Source organism: Quercus robur, chromosome 1, assembly GCF_932294415.1.
Source record: "Quercus robur chromosome 1, dhQueRobu3.1, whole genome shotgun sequence".
NCBI lineage: Eukaryota > Viridiplantae > Streptophyta > Magnoliopsida > Fagales > Fagaceae > Quercus > Quercus robur.
This window is the reverse complement of record NC_065534.1, coordinates 49,529,290-49,547,556: the sequence shown is the minus strand read 5'-3', so window position 1 is coordinate 49,547,556 and position 18,267 is coordinate 49,529,290. Positions and strand designations below refer to the sequence as shown.

General features: G+C 38.0%; 1 protein-coding gene across 1 annotated transcript; it reads left to right on the top strand.

Moving 5' to 3' along the window:
* Positions 1 to 783: 783 nt before the first annotated feature.
* LOC126691154 (tyrosine-protein phosphatase DSP5-like) lies at positions 784 to 4,617 on the top strand. Its single transcript, XM_050386222.1, has 5 exons — positions 784 to 1,183; positions 1,757 to 1,850; positions 3,265 to 3,322; positions 3,457 to 3,500; positions 4,173 to 4,617. The coding sequence occupies exons 1-5, from the start codon at positions 1,029 to 1,031 to the stop codon at positions 4,428 to 4,430; spliced, it is 609 nt and encodes a 202-aa protein (XP_050242179.1). The 5' UTR covers positions 784 to 1,028; the 3' UTR covers positions 4,431 to 4,617.
* Positions 4,618 to 18,267: the final 13,650 nt, after the last annotated feature.

Sequence of the window (18,267 nt, the reverse complement as noted above, 5' to 3'; positions counted from 1 at the left end):
ATACTAGCCTACGTTCGCTATCCTTCATCCACGTGTAGGGTCAACCTTTCTAAGACTGATATTTGTCCCGTCAGTCTAATCCCAGAATCGTTGGGGGTGGTCGAAAAAGCCGAAGAATCCGGTTCTGTTAGGTGCAGAGTCTTATCTGGGAAGGGTAGTAAGGGCAGCTTTCCCGAGATATTTTAGATTTTCCTTCAAGTTTGTTCCTATACCGCTTTTGCCCATTTTCCCGGTGGAACTTTGGGTCTGCCGAGGATTGGGCTGTCCTCGGCTGCATCCCTGGGCCATTTTGTGCTTTATATTATTGAGCTTGAGCCATAGCCTTCTTCGGCTTGGGCCTTTAGATTTCCCATGAGCAAGTGGGCCTAACCCATAAATTATTGGACCCCACAGTAATGTTAGGGTATACTTAATGAAAATTAGTAAGAATTGGTCAAAACAACCGTTTGTAAGAAAACTTTACTCTTTAAAATTCTACTTTATGAAAAAAAAAAAAAAAACAACCAAAAGTGTTTTTCTATATTTTCTCAAAAAAAAAAAAAAAGTGTTTTTCTATAAGCTAAGAAAATTAAATTTTTTTTTTTTTTTTTTTTGGTTGACAGATAGATATTATATAAACAACCAGCAACAAACATTACAAACTGCCCACAGAGGCACGAGCTTCTTGATTGGTCTGACCCCTGCTTTCCCACTTGTTATAAAAAAGCAAAAAACAAAAAATAATTAATTAATGTTCAAAAAAATTCTATAAAAAAAATAGCAGCCAGTGAGAGGCACGTAACAATATTTAATGACACGCACACAGAAACACAAACACAAACACAAAGACAAAGAAAGCGAAGAGAGTTGGAATCCGAAACAGAAAGTGAGGAGAATCCTAACAAACAACGGCGTTGTTTCTCCATCTCTCAAACCATGACCTCTTTTTTGTTTCTTCTTCAATTTCTCTAACATTAGTTAGATTTTAGAAACCCATCAATTTTTTGTTTTTCTTTCATTCTTTCGATTTGGTAGAGGAAGAAAACGATATGGGACTGATAGTGGAAGAGGAAGAGAGCGACGTCGACGTGGTATTGCTGCCTCCGTCGAATTTCTCAATGGTGGAGGACGCCATTTTCAGATCGGGCTTTCCTCAACCTCACAATTTTCCTTTCCTTGATACCCTTAATCTTCGATCCATCATGTATGTTTTCTTTTTTTTTCTTCTTCTCTATATCTATGTATCCAATGTTGAGTTTTTAACGTTGTTTCTGAAGGGTTTGTTTGTTTCATAAGAAAATTCTTATAGATAAATTCTTTTTTTTTTTTTTTTTTTTTCTTTTTTGCTTCGGATTTACGTTTTAAACAAAAATAATAATAATAATAATTCTGTTTAAAAATTTCGATTTTCTGGTGTCTTATTGGTTGATAGGAAATTTTGATGGGAAACAAAACAGAATTTCGATGTTTGTAGAATTTCTTGGAGTTTGTTTTGTTGATAGGAAATTTTGACGTGAAAGAAAAGAGAATTTCGAGATTTATTTTTTCTTCTTTGGAGATTTTTTGGTCACTTAGAAAAAGTTTGAGAAAAAAAATAAAGAAAAAGAAGTAAAGAATACACAATCTTAATTTTTTTGTTAGGCAGAGGTTGTTATTGTTAATGTCTTTGAAGAAAATTAAGTTTTTCTTGAACTTACTCGAGAAACAAACATGGGGTGATGTGTTAGTGTCTTTTGCAAGAAAGAGTTTTGACTTGTGTGATTGGAACATGGAGCAGATATTTGTGTCCAGAGCCTTACCCAGAAGAGAACTTGGAGTTTCTTCAGTCTCGGAATATTCGGCTCTTTCAGTTTGGAATTGAGGGCAAGACGGTATAATCTCTCAAATTTCTTTGGTGAAAAGTGTGTGTGTTTTACGAAGTTGGAATTATTTGTTGTAATATCAATATGCAAAATTTGTTTAATGTCAATATATTAATTGTGCAAATGTTAATGTATGGATGCGTTCGATTTGGAATTTTGTGTTATTCTTTTGGTATTTAACTTACATATTAGTTGTAGATTTTTTTTACAATGCTGAAAATTTTGTAATATGCACTATAGTTAATTATCGATTTCATGCTGCCATTCTTTTTTTTTTTTTTTTGGTAGAGGGAATTTCATGCTGGAATTTGACCCTGACAATTATTTTAAGAAAAATATCTATAGGATTTTGTCCCAAGATTCTTTTTTTGAACTTAATAATTAGTTTAGACTTTATTGATCTTTATTAGATGGTCTTTTTGAAAGGTTATATGAACTTAATAATGTATTGTTAGTTGGCTGCTACCGAAAAAAACAAAACAAAAAAAAAAACAAAAAAAAAAAGGAAAAAGAGGAGGAATAATTTGACTTGGAATATTTTTGTTGGAAAGCAACAGAAAAAAAAAAAAAAAAAAAAAAGGTTAAAATAGAAACATTTGTCGATGTGTCTTTTTAGGTATTAGAAGTCAGAGATTATGGTTGTGGACTGTTAGTTGTAGTGGTCTCTTATATGAAATAGTAATTACAAAAAACAACAAAATAGCAGTTATAGTCTAAGGGGGAGATTTGGTGTAAGCATATCTTGGAAATCATGATTCTATTTTGATTTTCTGGAATCTTTCCATTTAATCATATATTTATCAAGTGACTTATCAAATATAAAAAATCATATATTGAGTGGCTAAGTACTTGTCAATTAATGTTAGTGTATGACCAAGAAAAATAAAAGGAGCTTTATGTTTTGACCCTGAGAAAAAAACAGGAATGCAGTTCATGATGGTTATTAAATAACTTTTCTAAATGTGCAGCTTTATGTGCTGTGTGCTGTGTGCTGAAGTTTCAGGGTTATACTAATTTAATTTTAGTTTATCTAACCATGCTTTTATATCAGGCCTTTTTTTTTTTTAATTGCTAAGTATAATAGTTCTCAGAAGAATTAAGATTGTGACTCTTTCTAGAGGCGGCCACCACAGATTGTCACAGCTGTTAGTATGGATTACTATTTCCACTTATAGTCTGGCTGTTAGGAAACTTATCCATGGATAGTAATTTGAAATTTCTTGTTATTGAAAATAAAGCCTTGCTGTGTAAATATTGGAAGATTTCCAATAAAGATACAGAAAGCATAGTTAGTGAATTGTCTGTTTTTTATTCTATGTTGCATTTAGAATACTATTGATGCTAATGTCATCTGGTGGAATATGGGCATAGATTTTCTTTGTTAGCTATATTGCTAATTTGCTTATAACCATTGCATTTGCAGGAGACTTGTGTATCTATTCCCAAGGATACTATCATGGAGGCTCTGAAAGTCTTAATTGGTAGTGGATTATGATCTGAAAAATTTTAAATTAAATTTTCATTATAATTATTTAGATCCTTGTTTCAGTATGCCATTTGATTTTGTATTTCTTACTCTCCTTTTTTTTTTTTTTTTTTTTTTTGGCATTTCCAGATGTGAGAAATCATCCAGTTTTGATCCATTGTAAGCGTGGAAAGGTATGGTTCACATCTATTTTTTAGTTTTCCATCTCTTGAAATTGTGTCTTTGTTAGCCAGTAGTAATGATCCATATTAAAAATAAGTTAACTAGTGGGAAGTTATTGTGATCAGTATTCATACAAGTAACTTATTAATCTAGGCAAAAATTTCTGTTGTAACAGCATAGAGAGACATTACTATCAAAATGATATCTCTTCTAAATTTGATTTTGCAACCGGTTCGTTCTTCATTGATCAAATTGACCCTCTGGAGGAATTTCAATAAAAATTACTATATGGTTGGTCCTGCTTTCATTATTTTATTTTCTAAGAGGAATTTTCTCCTCTGTTCAACTTCTGCATTAGCCTATTGTTAGTTATTCCTTTCCATGGAAAAAATTACTTGGGGGCTCTGCTGTTAAAGGATTGTTATCAGATGACTTCAGCCCACCCCTTTGGTCTCCTACCGGTTAATAATTTATGAATAGATTGCTTAGTTGTTTGTATCAACTCTTACTCTATTGGCTTTTTAAAGAGGAATCTGTTCTATTGGCACATGTCACATCTTCTCATCATTCTTCTTTTATGTTCTCGGAAGATCTCTTTTGAAGGGTTTAACCTTCCTTTTATTTTACCCAAGAAACAAGAGAAAAAAATTAACAGTGTATTCATTTTTTTTTTTTTCCTGCAGCATCGGACAGGTTGTCTTGTTGGTTGCCTGAGAAAATTTCAGAATTGGTGTTTGTCATCTGTGTTTGAGGAGTATCAACATTTTGCTGGCGTGAAATCTAGGATAACAGATTTGAGGTTTATAGAAACATTTGAGGTAATGTGCCTGCGGCAGTGTCTTTACAGCATTATATACCAGTATCAAGGATATGGTTCAAACAAGAGGCGGTTGCTGTATAAAGAAGATAAATTACAAAAGCCCCAAGTCACATCAGTTTAGCAGGGCTTGGATGACCCTTTTTTTGTTGGGTTTTGCTGAGGTGCTTTTAGTCACACACCCCTTTGTTGCCTATACTTATCTTTTTATTCATCATTACATGTATGAGCTTTAAAATTAAGGCGCGCTCTTATCTCAAAGTATTCACTGGACACTCCTATTTTGATCAAATATATTTTGGTTCATATTTGATCGCTTTCTTTTTACGCACATGTGAAGCACTGGTGCAAACTAATACAAGCACCATTAATGCAAACCAATTTTTCTGGTTTGTAATGCTATACAATAAAAAAAATATATAAAAAATAATTTTCCAGGGTTCTCTCTCTCTCGAGTATGTCATGTTTTGGTTTATTTTTGCTTGGTTGGATGATTTATTCATGTAATCCAGTGCATGGTCACAGAAAAATGATGGGTGCCATGTTTACGATTCCAAGTAACCAAGCCATTTTTAAGATGGAACATGTAACCTAGCATATTAAATGATGAGCCGCTTTTGAGATTTTCTTAAAGTTTAGATTTGCTACTGAAGAATGTCCGGTATCAACTCAATCAGTCAGTGATTGATCACAAATGAGCATACTTTGCCTGGTTTAGCAGAGCTAGTATCAAGTTGTGTTCCAAGGATGAGCCGCTTTTTAACTTTTCTTATAGTTTAGATTTTGCTACCGAAGAATGTCCAGTATCAACTCAATCAGTCAGTGATTGATCACAAATGAGCATACTTTGCCTGGTTTAACAGAACCAGTATCAAGTTATGTTTCAAAGGACAGGGTATGCAGTTTGCTTCTAACTGTTTGTGTAATTGTCGCACAAAACCCAGATTATAGTTTTAGGGACTGTTAGGACTAATGTCCTAAATTCTTATTGTATAATGCTATGTATGACATTATATTATAAAAAATAAAGTTTTTTTATTATCTAAAATATTGATAACATGAATATTTGGACATTATCATAAAGTCCTTGAAATGCATAGTGTGTGTATATATATATATATTTTAGATGCATAGTATGTAATTTAGTCACAGAATATGTAAATCACAAGTTCTTTGTAAACTAAAAATCTTAATTCGTAGTCGGTGATGAAATTGGGCATTTCATGCGAAGACTTTAACATGTCAACTAAGATAATTTGTCTTGATTATGGAAGTGGAGACTCCTAGTAGATGTGTTAATATGTTTTAAGTGTATAAGACATATTGAATTGAACCGCTGTGAGATTTATTATTCTATTAATGACTATCAAATGAATAATAAATCTCACAACTTTTATTTACATAAACTTTCAATTCTAAGAGAATAGTGAACCCGATCATGAAATGTAGGTTGTTTTGATATATCAGAAGTGAGATCTAATCTAACGAAATCAAAACCTTAGTATGTTGGGCAACCACATATAATGTTGAAGGAACACATATTCTCAAGATGAAATTCATAATCTCTTTATAGAGATATAAAATGTTCTCTTAAGATAAGTTTAATGAGTTTGGTTCTTCAAAGTGTTAGGCCTAACCACTTTAGTAAATATTTACTAAAGTTTATATTTTATGAAATTGGATTTCATAAATATATGAGAATAACTTAAATGATTAAATTGAGTACTCAAAGATCAAGTGGTGGTAATTTTCAACGTGACAATTATATATTATGACTTTGTATTACTACGAATATTTTCATGAATGAGTTAAATGTTTAGATAATAAAGTCTTGGGATATAATTTATTAATAAGGTCTAGAGTGCAATTATATTTATATAATGATATTAAATATAATTAATGGTAACTTTGAGTTTGTCAAAAGTTGACAAATAAGTCCAAAGTCCATTGGAGCTAGAGTTTTATTTGTCCTTTTTGGTTCCACCCCAAGCCACACACTAAAGTCCAATTGGGCTGGCCCAAAAGACTAACCTGATTAGATAATCAGTTGTTTATTTAATAAGAGTTGAAAACCATGCTATCTGGTCTGGAGACTCAAGGCGCATGAGGTTGCTGGAGGATGAGGTTAATCAACTTCTTGATAAGGAAGCCAAATGTGGAGGCAGCGATCCAAAATTCCATGGCTCCGTGATGGTGATCGTAATACTCGGTTTTTCCATAGCAAAGCCTCTCAACGCCGTCGATGGAACTATATTACCAAGTTGCATGATGCTAATGGAGGATGGTGTTCAAGCCGAGATCAAGTTAATGCCACATTGTAGACTTCTATCATAATCTCTTTACCTCGGGTAGCCCTAGCAATTTTGAGGAGGTTATTGAGACTATTCCACATGTTGTAACTGATGAGATGAATGAGATGCTTATGGCGGAATTCCATATTGAGGAAGTAGAGGTTGCTCTGAAGCAAATGGCACCCTTAAAAGCCCCCAGTCTGGATGGTATGCCTCCTCTCTTTTATCAAAGTTAATGGTCCTTACATGGGTCTGATGTGTCAACCACTATTTTGCACTATCTCAATTCGGGTTCTTTCCCCCAAGCCCTTGGCCATTCTTTTATTACATTGATTCCTAAGGTAAAGGATCCCACATATGTCTCTGAGTTTAGACCTATTAGCTTGAGCAATGTTTTGTACCGTATTTTTGCTAAAGTTCTCACTAACTGGTTGCAAGCTATTATGCCTAATCTTATTTCAGAGCATCAAAGTGCATTCTTGTCTGATAGGTTGATTTCAGATAATATATTGGTGGCATTTGAAACTCTACACTATATGCGGAACCATAATAAGGGGAAATCTGGCTTTATGGCCTTGAAGCTTGATATGAGCAAGGCATATAATAGGGTGGAGTGGGAGTACATGGAAAGAGTGATGACAAAGATGGGTTTCCATGCTCGGTGGATACAATTAATGATGATGTGTATCACTACAGCCTCTTACTCGGTGCTAATTAATGGGGAGCCGCATGGGCATATCACTCCAACACGTGGTTTGTGCCAGGGAGATCCATTGTCCCCTTACTTTTTCCTCATGTGTACTGAAGGTCTACATGGTTTAATTAGTAAGGCAGCCCACAATGGTGACATTCGGGGTGTATCTCTTTGCCGGAATGGACCTAGGATCACTCATCTATTTTTTGCCGATGATAGCCTCTTTTTTTTGCAGAGCTAGAGAAGAGGAGTGTCAAAGCTTGCTTGAGGTGTTGACAAAGTATGAGAAAGCTTATGGGCAGCAAATCAATCGTACTAAGACCACTATTTTCTTCAGTAAATCCACCAATGCAGACACTCAAATAACAATTCAAAATTTGTTGGGTGTTAATGCTGTTCGACACTATGAGAAATATCTTCGACTTCCTTCATTAGTGGGCCGTAATAAAAAGGAAAGTTTCACATACATCAAGCAGCAAGTTTGGAAAAGAATTCAAGGGTGGGAGGGTAAGTTACTCAGTTAGGCGAGTAGGGAGATACTAATTAAGGCGGTGGCGCAATCCCTCCCAACTTATACCATGGCATGTTTCAAGCTTCCTATTTCACTTTGTCACGAGCTTGAGAGCATGATTTGTCAATTGGGTGAAGTGGTTGGAACTTTGTAAGCCCAAGACAAAGGGCGGTATGGGGTTCAAAGATTTGTCTCTATTCAATGATGCGCTCTTGGCCAAACAAACTTGGCGCTTGCTCCATGACAAGTCAACTTTATTCTACCGTGTGTTCAAGGCAAAATACTTCCCTGATACCTCGGTTATGGAGGCAAAAATTCCAGCCAACTCTTCGTATGCTTGGAAGAGTATTATGAAGGGTAGGACGATGATTAAACGAGGAGCAAAATGGAGGATTGGGTCAGGCAGGTCTGTCCATATTTGGGGTGAGAATTGGCTGCCCAACTCAAGTCATCCTAAGGTCTTATCACCACGGGTTAAAGGGAGGGAGGGGAGTGAGTTTGGTGGCTGATTTGATTGATCCGGCCTTTAAGGAGTGGAAGGTGAATGTCATTGATACTCTATTCTATGACTTTGAAGCAACCATATAAAAAATATGCATTTCTGCAAAACCATACAAGATGACATCCTAATTTGGCCTTTTACCCTTGATGGAGTCTACTCAACTACTCTATCAAATCTGGATACCGGTATTTACATGAGCTGCAGCAACGTGGCTTACCTGGACCCTCAGACAATTCAGTGCTCACGCCCCTTTGGAAGAAAATTTGGGGGCTTCAAGTTCCAAATAAAGTCAAGCACTTGGCTTGGAAGGCTTGTAAGGATTCATTGCCAACAAAGACTAATCTGGTTCGCAGAAAGGTCATTACTGAGGGCTGCTGTGATGCTTGCAAATTGCACCAGGAGGATGTGGTTCATGCTTTGTTCCGTTGCCCAGCCTTGCAATCCGTTTGGAGGTCTCGAACTCAATGGAATCACAGCATGCTTCAGGCGTGCTCCTCTTTCACTGATATTTTTGAGTTTATTTTTGCAGGTAATAGGGAACCCGAACTCTTTGCTGCTGTGCTATGGACTCTATGGAATAGAAGGAATAATTTGCGCTTGGGCAAGCTTGCACTCTCACTCGGTCAGGTGGTGGATTTTGCTCAAGACCGAATCCTGGAGAGAGCTTCTTGCAACGCTGCTTTTCAACAACCACGACCCCACCAGGTAGCGGCTTGGCAGGCACCAGTTCAACGTGCTTATAAAGTCAACTTCAATGGCGCGATATTTGCAAAAGACGGACTTGCTGGCTTGGGAGTTGCGATCCGTAACGATCATGGACTGATCATGGCTTCTCTTACTCAGCAAATACCATAACCCGGTTCAGTGATAGAGGTGGAAGTCTTGGCTGCACGGAAAGCATTGGAGCTTACAATTGAGCTTGGCTTTGACAACATCACTCTTGAGGGGGACTCTGAAGTTTTGATTAACTCCTTAGCAAAGGGCGGCAATTCTTTGGCTCACTATGGTCATTTACTTGCAGACATTCATGTCCTCATGACTCGGTTTTCATCGCTTAGTTTATCTCATGTTAAGAGAAATTGTAATAGTCTAGCAAATGCCTTAGCACACTGTGCATCCTCTACCCCTGATTTGTCAATCTGGATGGAAGAAATACCACCAGACCTTAACTCTGTATACTTGGCTGATTTGAGTGGCCTTCGTTAATAATATTTACTGTCTTGCTTCTCAAAAAAATAAAATAAAAAAATATCTGCTAAAGCAGTTAATAAGATATAAGTATGATTAAAAGAGAAACATACAAATTTCTCAAGACACTCTCTTATTCTCTTGAACAAGTACATATAGAACTTATTGAGAGACCACACATCTTGGGCACATGTGGAATTGAGGTGAAGATTGAAAGTTTTCCCAAGTTCAATCTTTGTTTGTTTTTTGAAGGTATGCATTCTTGTTCTTTGTTTTTAAAATATAGATGTTCCATGTTATCTCACATGAATAAAGTAGATCCATTTATTTCCGCTGCGTGTTTTTGTATGAGATGCAAAACTATGTTTTCCAACAAAAACTTGGAAAAATAAAATAGAATTCACAAAATGAAAAATATACCATGAAAATAAAATTAATATCCCTTTAATGTTAATTAAATATTAAATATTATAAAAGAAAAGACTTCCACAGTACATTTTAAACCAATCATTTCCTAAAATGGAATCTCCTTTTCAAATCTCGAAATCAATCAATAATAGTGATAGTTTTTAGACCCCTTAAAACACAATTGAATTAACCTAGGTAATTAGCCAAGTTGTTACTTAGTCCAATTTAACAAATCTAGGTTATCACAATCACAGAGATCATATCATGCAAAGCAGCGGAAAGATAAATAACACAATGATATGATCACCCAGGAAACCAAACCGGTAAAAACCTGGGGAGAATTTGACCTAGCTATCCTCAAGGTAAACTTGAATCCACTATCTTGAAAGAATCGAAGTTCATACAATAAGACTTACAAGCCCCCACGCTCGACTTCTTATTGCTACCCACCAGTAGAACTTACTGACACGACCATGTGCAAGTTCCGAATCCACGGACTCCTTCTTTCTTGGATTCACCACCAGATACAAGCACACCCGCTTGTGCTTCTTTAAGCTCCAATGGCAGCAACCGAGTTGATCATCAAGGTGTAGATAAAATCTCCTCCTTGAAAACCCTAAGTTTGTGTAAAGGAAAGCTCCTCTAGATCTCACAAGAGATTTACACAAACAGCAATATGAGCAACACTAAAACGTGGCTAGGGTTTGCCTTTTATACTTCGGACAAATTAGAAAACCCTAAACGTTTTAAACAACTAGGGCTGAGTTGGAAATCTGCAAAAAAACGCATTCTGCCCGAGATTCGATCGATCGAGCCTAAGCTTCAATCAATCGAGCCAGGCCGAAATGCACAGTAACTTCTGCATTAGCTCGATTCCAACTTTACATAAAAGATACAACTTTAAGCAAGACTAAACACTACTAAACACATTGTTTTGATCATGGTTTGCCAACAATACACATTAGAGTTCTAAATACATAAAAATCTAAGTCTTTAGAACCTAACAAATAGATTATATACTAAATTTGCAATAATTTCCTTTTCAATGTACGAAATCAAATAGTCATTTGTAAAATTTTCTTAATCTACTATTTTATGTTTAATCATGAAATTTAGTTTTAACTAAATTTATGATTGAAAGTATTCATTTTAACTTTGAATACAAGTAGACATGGCAAAACAGGTCGAAATTTGCTGACTCGATTTGAACTCGCCTGTTTTGACCTGACCAGCCAGTTTTTTTGCCAACCAACCTGATCTAACTAACCTCTGACTTAACCTTTTTTTTATAATAAAAAAAAAAAATTCTAAAAAATATTAAGACTACATTCCAAGGTGCTAGGTGCATAGAAATTAAAAGGCATAAAGCACTACATTGACACTACTGCCATTTAATAGCCATCTATAGCAATGGCCATGTCCCCATTTATTTAAAAAAAAAAGATTTATTTAAAAGGGAAAAAAAATACAAGAGAAAGTATCGACAACTATACGACTACATTACTAAACATCTAACACTAAGTTAACTACTAAGTAGAAGAGTTAAACTAAGTAGAAGAGTTAAATACAAAGATTAAGTTACTAACACTAAGTCTAACTAGCACAAAACAAAACTAAAGCAAAAGAAAATGTCCATATCATTAGTGAACTTTGAATCTGAAGTGTGTAAACTTAAAATACATACTTTTTGTGCTCTTTAATCCCTCTCTCTCTCTCTCTCTCTCTCTCTCTCTCTCATAAGTTGTAAATTTGTTGTGGGGGGTTTGGGCCCAGAAAATTAGTATCGACCCATTTAACTAAGGCCCAAGATCAACCTAAGTAGCCAAAACCAGCCTATAAGAGGGAAGTGAATCTCAAACTCAGTTGGAGTGGGCTCAGCCCGATAACATGTGTATGGGGACATAGAAATTATCGTTCGAGGGAATCCTATAGTGCCCGGCTTACCACCGATTAATGAGATGATGGAAAATTGTTGAAGAATTGACTAAACTAAAGTCGGTTGCCAGAGTTGTTAGTGCCTTTAAGGAACTTGCTACCGAACGCTATTTGGCATTTGGAACAAGTTTCAAAGAATCCTCAAAAGGCATGATGATTCCTTGGGATTCTGGCAAAAGTGGAAATGCATGTGAACTAGTGAAATGATAATGATTAGTACCTCACTAAAGAGAGACTATATAAGGGTTGGGAAGGCAAACAAGAAAGGCTGGTTGGAAAACACTGGAAAAAGAGTAAAAATACAAAGGAAAAAGAGGGAAAACATAGAGGGAAGGGAGTGTGAGCAAAAAGGGAAGAAAAAGAACTGCCAGAGGGTGAGATTTATAGGTCTAAAAGCTCACAGAAAAGATACAGCCTGGACTATCTAGTTGGTGCTTGGAGCCCTACCCGTAGGATTGCTAGAGAGCCCACAAATAAATAAATTGGGGGCCCAAATCCTTCACCTAGTATCACAGCCCTAGTAGGTTTGGGGACCATAATTAGCGTCGTCTGTGGGAATCCTACTTAACCAGAGGCTTTGAGCTAGCTTGATATCATCCAATTATGGAGGGTCCGCATGCTAAAGAAGGTTTTGTTGGAGGAAATCATTCGAGGGTTTCCTCAAGGGGTCGTAGGATGTTGGAAATGGAGCGTAGAAGGGAATAGCAACGCATGTAAGAAGGGAATCATACCAAACATGATTCAGACGAGGGATCTTCGCAAGGGGAACGAACCGTGTCTTATATCCCCAAGTGATCTCATTGTAGCATTCAGGAACGAGAGTTGGAGAATTTACAAAAGTAAGTTAATGAACTGGAGATTGAGCTAAGAGGCCGATACTGTAGAAGGGACCAGGAGGACTCATCTAATGACCTCGATTACACTAGGGGAGAGCCATCTTGGGGCGGTGGTTCACAAAGATCGAGGGACAGATCTCATGAAACCATGGGGCATTGTCATGAATCCCCCTATTGTGATAGCCATGAGCTCCATATTATCGTGTTGGACGCCATGAGCTGGGCATTGAGGAGAGCTACCCGTTCACCCTTTTTCGATGAGATTGAATGCACGGAAATGCTAAGGTGATTCACCTGCCTTTCGTTTACCATTATGATGGAAAAAAAAATTTGGTGAAGCATGTAAGACACTATATTCAGATGATGTCACTTTATTCCCAGAACGATGGTTTGATGTGCAAGGTGTTCTCGTCCAGCCTCGGGCTGACGACAATGAGGTAGTTTAACAGTTTAAGGAAAGGCTCTATTTGCAATTTTGAGGAGTTGATACAAGCGTTCGAGGCGCAATTCATAACATGTAGCAAGGTTCCTCACCTGATCAATTACTTGTTATACAAGAGGTTGAGGAGTGGGGAGATCCTCCGCAAACAGATACTTGGAGCTATATAATGAGATAGGAGGGGGAAATGAGTGGGTAGCCGCTAGTACCTTTCAGCTTGGGCTCCCTCAAGAGTTGGAGCTGAGAGATTCTCTAACCATGTGTCCCTCTAAGGATATGCATTAGCTTATGAGAAGGATTGAAGAGTAAAAGAGATTGGAAGACGATCAGCTACAGGGCAAAGCCCCAGCCTTTTCACAATATAACAAAGATTATCATCCCGAGAGGTTTCAGCAAAGAACTAGGAGGGAGACAAGGGTTCCTAGTATGGACTTGACGCAACGGACTGAGGGAATTATGTGACATTTAAGGAACTTGTCTATAAGATCCTCAAGCATATTAAGAATGAGCCTTACTTTCGGTGGCCAAGAAAGATGGGTGGGGATAGAAGGAATCAGAGTTGTATTGCACTTACCATAGAGAGAAAGGTCATACTACCAAGCAATGCCGTGTGTTGAAGGACCACTTGGAGCAACTCATAAAAGCAGGGCATTTGAAGGAATTTGTGGTCGACTAAGAAGGGGTAAGTATAAGCTAGGGCTCGGGAAACTGAAGTAACAATGCACTTCCCCGGCCCCTGGGAATTATTAAGGTCATTCATGCAACCTGCATGGGAGTCAATGTGAGCTGTCGGAGGGGCATATTAAGTGTGGTGACCCCACTTGAAGTAGACATTACAGACCAACCAAAGAAGAGGCCTAGGAGAACCTCGGTACCGATCATGTTTGGTGAAGCAGACTTGGAAGGAAAGTCTTAGCCACATGATGACGCCTTAGTGGTGACTTCATGGATCGGTGGATTCTTAGTAAAGAGAGTTATGATAGATCAAGGGAGTGAGGCTGAAATCATGTACCCCAAACTGTATAAGGGGCTAGGGTTGAAGTTAGAGGATTTAAGTAAATATGATACTCCGCTAGTGGGATTTGATGAGAAAGTGGTAATGCTTGATGGTAATGCTTGAGGTAAATTTCATAGCGGTTAATGCCTTTTCACCATACACTACAATTTTGGGATGGCCTTGGATTCACGCTATGGGGACCGTACCTTCTACGTTGCACCAAAAGATCAAATTCCCAATTGAAGATGGGGTGGCTGTGGTGCGAGCCAACCAAAAGGTGGTAAGATAGTGCTTAGTGGCTACGACAAACCATGAGATTAAGCAAAAGGACCAAGTTGAAATGGAGCAGTTATAGCAATTACAGGGCACCAAAAGCCTATCAGGGATAGACAGCGCGGAGGAATTAGTTCAAGTGCAAATTTTGCCTTATACTAATAAGTACTTTCGAATAGGGAAAATTTTGTAAGTGGAACATCGGGTAGAAGTTCTCCTATCGTTAATACAGAATTTGGATGTGTTTGCATGAAATTCGTATGAAGTTCTCGGGGTGGACCTGACTTTCATTACACATCGGTTGAATGTAGATCCTCTAGTCACGTCGAAGAAGTGACTCAAGAGGTCAGAAAAACCACATGTGGAAGCAATGAAGGAGGAAGTGAAGAAATTGAAGCAGGCGGGGGCTATCAAGGAGGTGTTTTTCCCTAAGCAGTTGTCTAATACGGTGGTGGTAAAGAAGAAAAACGGGAAATGGAGAGTTTGTGTTGATTTTACCGATCTCAACCGACCATGCCCAAAGGACCCGTTTCCTTTACCAAAGATAGATCAGTTGGTGGTTGCTATGGTCAAACATCAGAGAATGAGCTTTCTAGATGCCTTTCAAGACTATCCTCAAATCGCTTTAGCACCCGAGGATCAAGAGAAAACCTCCTCCATTACACCCAAAGGTAATTACCATTACATAATGATGCCTTTTGAATTAAAGAATGCAGGGGCTATATACCAACGAATGGTTACCATAATGTTCAAGGAGAGCAAATCGGTGATACGGTAGAAGTTTATATTGACAACATGGTAGTGAAGAGTAAAAGTAACAAAAAGCATGTTCCTAATCTGCTAGAAGTTTTTGAAATATTGAGGCAACATAAGTTATGCCTCAATGTAGACAAATGTGCCTTCGGTATAGGGTTGGATAAGTTTTTGGGTTACATGATAACTATGCAGGGAAGAGAGGTCAACCCCGATCAAATTACGGCCATTCAAAAACTTAAACCACCCACTAACCCTAAAGAAGTGCAAAAGCAGGATGATTGCCACCCTGAATAGGTTTGTTTTGAGGTCTGTGGATAGGTGTAGACCATTGTTTCGGTTGTTGAAGAAGTGGAAGGGTTGTCAGTGGATGGAAGAATGTGACACGGTGTTCATAGACCTAAAGTCTTATTTGGCTAGCTCACCTCTTTTATCTCAACCTGATCCCAAAGAAGATTTGTATATGTATTTGGCGGTTTCCAATCATGCGATGAGCTCAGTATTGCTAAGACATCAGGAGGGGATCCAAAGACCAGTGTATTATCTTAGCAAAACATTAGTGGATGCAGAAACTCGGTATTTTTCATTAGAAAAAATGGTGTTAGCGCTAGTGTATGCTATGAGGAAGCTGCCACATTATTTTCAAGCCCATACTGCGTGGGTGTTGACTGAGTACCCCTATGCAATCACTTTTGAGAAGATCAGATTTCATTGGAAGGATAGCTAAATGGGGAACCAGACTTGGAATATTTGACATAGGATACAAGCCACAGAATTCTATTAAAGGTTACGTGTTGGCAGACTTTGTGGCTGAATTCACCCTCGATCCAAGAGTCCCTGTTGGGATATGCGAGGTTAGGGTTAAAAAATAGTGCATGTATGTGGATGGTGCATCTAATACATGAGAATCTGGGATTAGGGTTGTAATGATATCTCCTGAACGAGTACGATTGGAAAAGTCACTAAGATTAGGTTTCCGGGCTTCTAACAACGACATCGAGTACGAGGCTCTCATTTCCAGTCTCAAGGTAGTCCAGCAACTTAGTGCCGAGGAAGTTGAGGTATTCTCAAACTCAAAATTTTTGGTAAGTCAAACTAAAGGGAGCTTTGAAGCAAAGGATTCCCGCATGTAGCAGTATTTGAAGTTGTTTGGGGCTCTACAAGCAGCTTTTCAGAAAGTGAGTGTGGTCAGGATACCGTGAAGTCAAAATAGTCATGTTGATTCAATGGCCACTTTGGCTTCATAATCAGATGAATGTATTCCCCGAATGATCTCTATGGAGTTATTGGAGTAGCCGAGTATAGAGCATCACGTGATTGTAGCATCAACTATGGTACTGGGACCAAGCTGGATGGATCCATATATTTTGTTCTTATCTAATGGATCTTCGCTGACTGATTCGAAAGATTCAAAGAAAGTAAGGAGAATGTCGACGCTCATTTGGGGGTCCTTATTTGTTATGTCTCCATCCGAACAAAGTTACCGAACTTCTAGCTGAGCTGCATGAAGGGATATGTGGTGGACATTTGGGAGGAAGGTCTCTAGCTCATCGAGCTATAACCCAGGGATTTTGGTGGCTGGGTATACAGCAGGACACGGCCAACTACGTTAAAAAGTGTGACCAGTGTCAAAGACATGCCCCAATCATTCATCAACCAGGCGAAAATCTGATCTCGGTCACTAGCCCTTGGCCCTTTACATAGTGGGGTCTGGATATAATTGGCCTGTTCCCTCGGGCTACAGGGATTAGGAGGTTTGTGTTGGTTGTTATTGATTATTTCACAAAATGGGTGGAAGCTGAAGCTTTGGCGAAAATTTGGGATGTGGATGTGAAAAATTTTTTGTGGAAAAACATCATCACAAGATTCGAGGTACCCCGGGTGCTAATTTCAGATAATGGACTGTAATTTGACAGTTAAGCCTTTCGGGAGTACTGTAGTAATCTAGGAATAACTAATAGGTACTCATCACTGGCTTACCTCCAAAGCAATGGACAGGTGGAAGCAACGAATAAGACGATAATGAATGGTATGAAAAAGAGGTTGGAAGGAGCGAAAGGAAATTGGGCCAAGAAGATCGACAGGTGAGACTCCCTTCTCTATTACATAGGGGGTAGAGGCAATGATACCGATTGATATTAGATTGTCAAGCACGAGAGTTACAGATTTCTCATGAAGTTATAATGATGCTAGAATGGTTAGGACTTTAGACTCCTTGGAAGAAAAACAAGACATGGTATCTGTCTGGCTCGCTAATTATCAGCAAAAGTTAGCCAGGGGTATAACAAGAATGTAAAGCCCAGGGAATTTGTAGCGGTAGACCGTGTTTTGTGAAAAGCGGTGGGGAATATGAAAGATTAGAGTACGGGAAAGCTCGCCCTGAGTTAGGACAGGCCCTATCGGGTGACAGCTGTAGTTGGGACAAGGGCTTATTCCTTGGAGGACATGGAAGAAATACCTTTACCGCAACCATGGAATGTTTATAATTTGGAAAAAAAAAATTATCCTTAAATGTGGAAGGGAAATTGTAAGATGTGTTTCAGTTTGTAAATGAACTTGAATGAAGAATGTGGAATGAAGTCAGCTCTTAGTGAATACCAAGGTATGGAAGGAACCATGGTTACTAGGAGTTCCTTGACAGTCACCAAATTGTCTTGCAATGCGACATGTATAGTAGTAAAAGTAATGGCGAAGCCCAACCAAAGGAGCACAATTATCCTTGAAGCCGCACGTGGGCATAGTGGGAGGGGAGTATGCCTCAGCCGAGTGGACCGGGGTTGAGAGAAGATGGAGTCGCCACCTAGATTAGGTCTAGTAACCATACATATAGCGTCCTTCAAAAAAGGACTAATCTTACTACTAGAGCACGTGTCTGGAGTTTAGGTATGAGGGTGGGAAGATGTTAGGCACCCAACCCCACCCAACCCATAGGTTGGCTTCCACTCATTGTGTCTTATGTCTTAATCTTATTAAAGGCATATTCAACATCATTATTCTAGACTCACACACACACTAACATACATCTAAGCAAACAATATGGCATTTTCATACCAAACTCTAACATACATCTATCATGTATATCAGATCTCAACCCTAGCTTACATCTATCATGACATTAAACATATATTCCCAAG

Excerpts from the sequence above, each read along its gene's own strand:
- LOC126691154 (XM_050386222.1), top strand. The coding sequence starts at position 1,029 with ATGGGACTGATAGTGGAAGAGGAAGAGAGCGACGTCGACGTGGTATTG. Across the intron at positions 3,323-3,456 it reads GGCTCTGAAAGTCTTAATTG|ATGTGAGAAATCATCCAGTT; the intron begins GTAGTGGATTAT and ends TGGCATTTCCAG. Across the intron at positions 3,501-4,172 it reads TCCATTGTAAGCGTGGAAAG|CATCGGACAGGTTGTCTTGT; the intron begins GTATGGTTCACA and ends TTTTTCCTGCAG.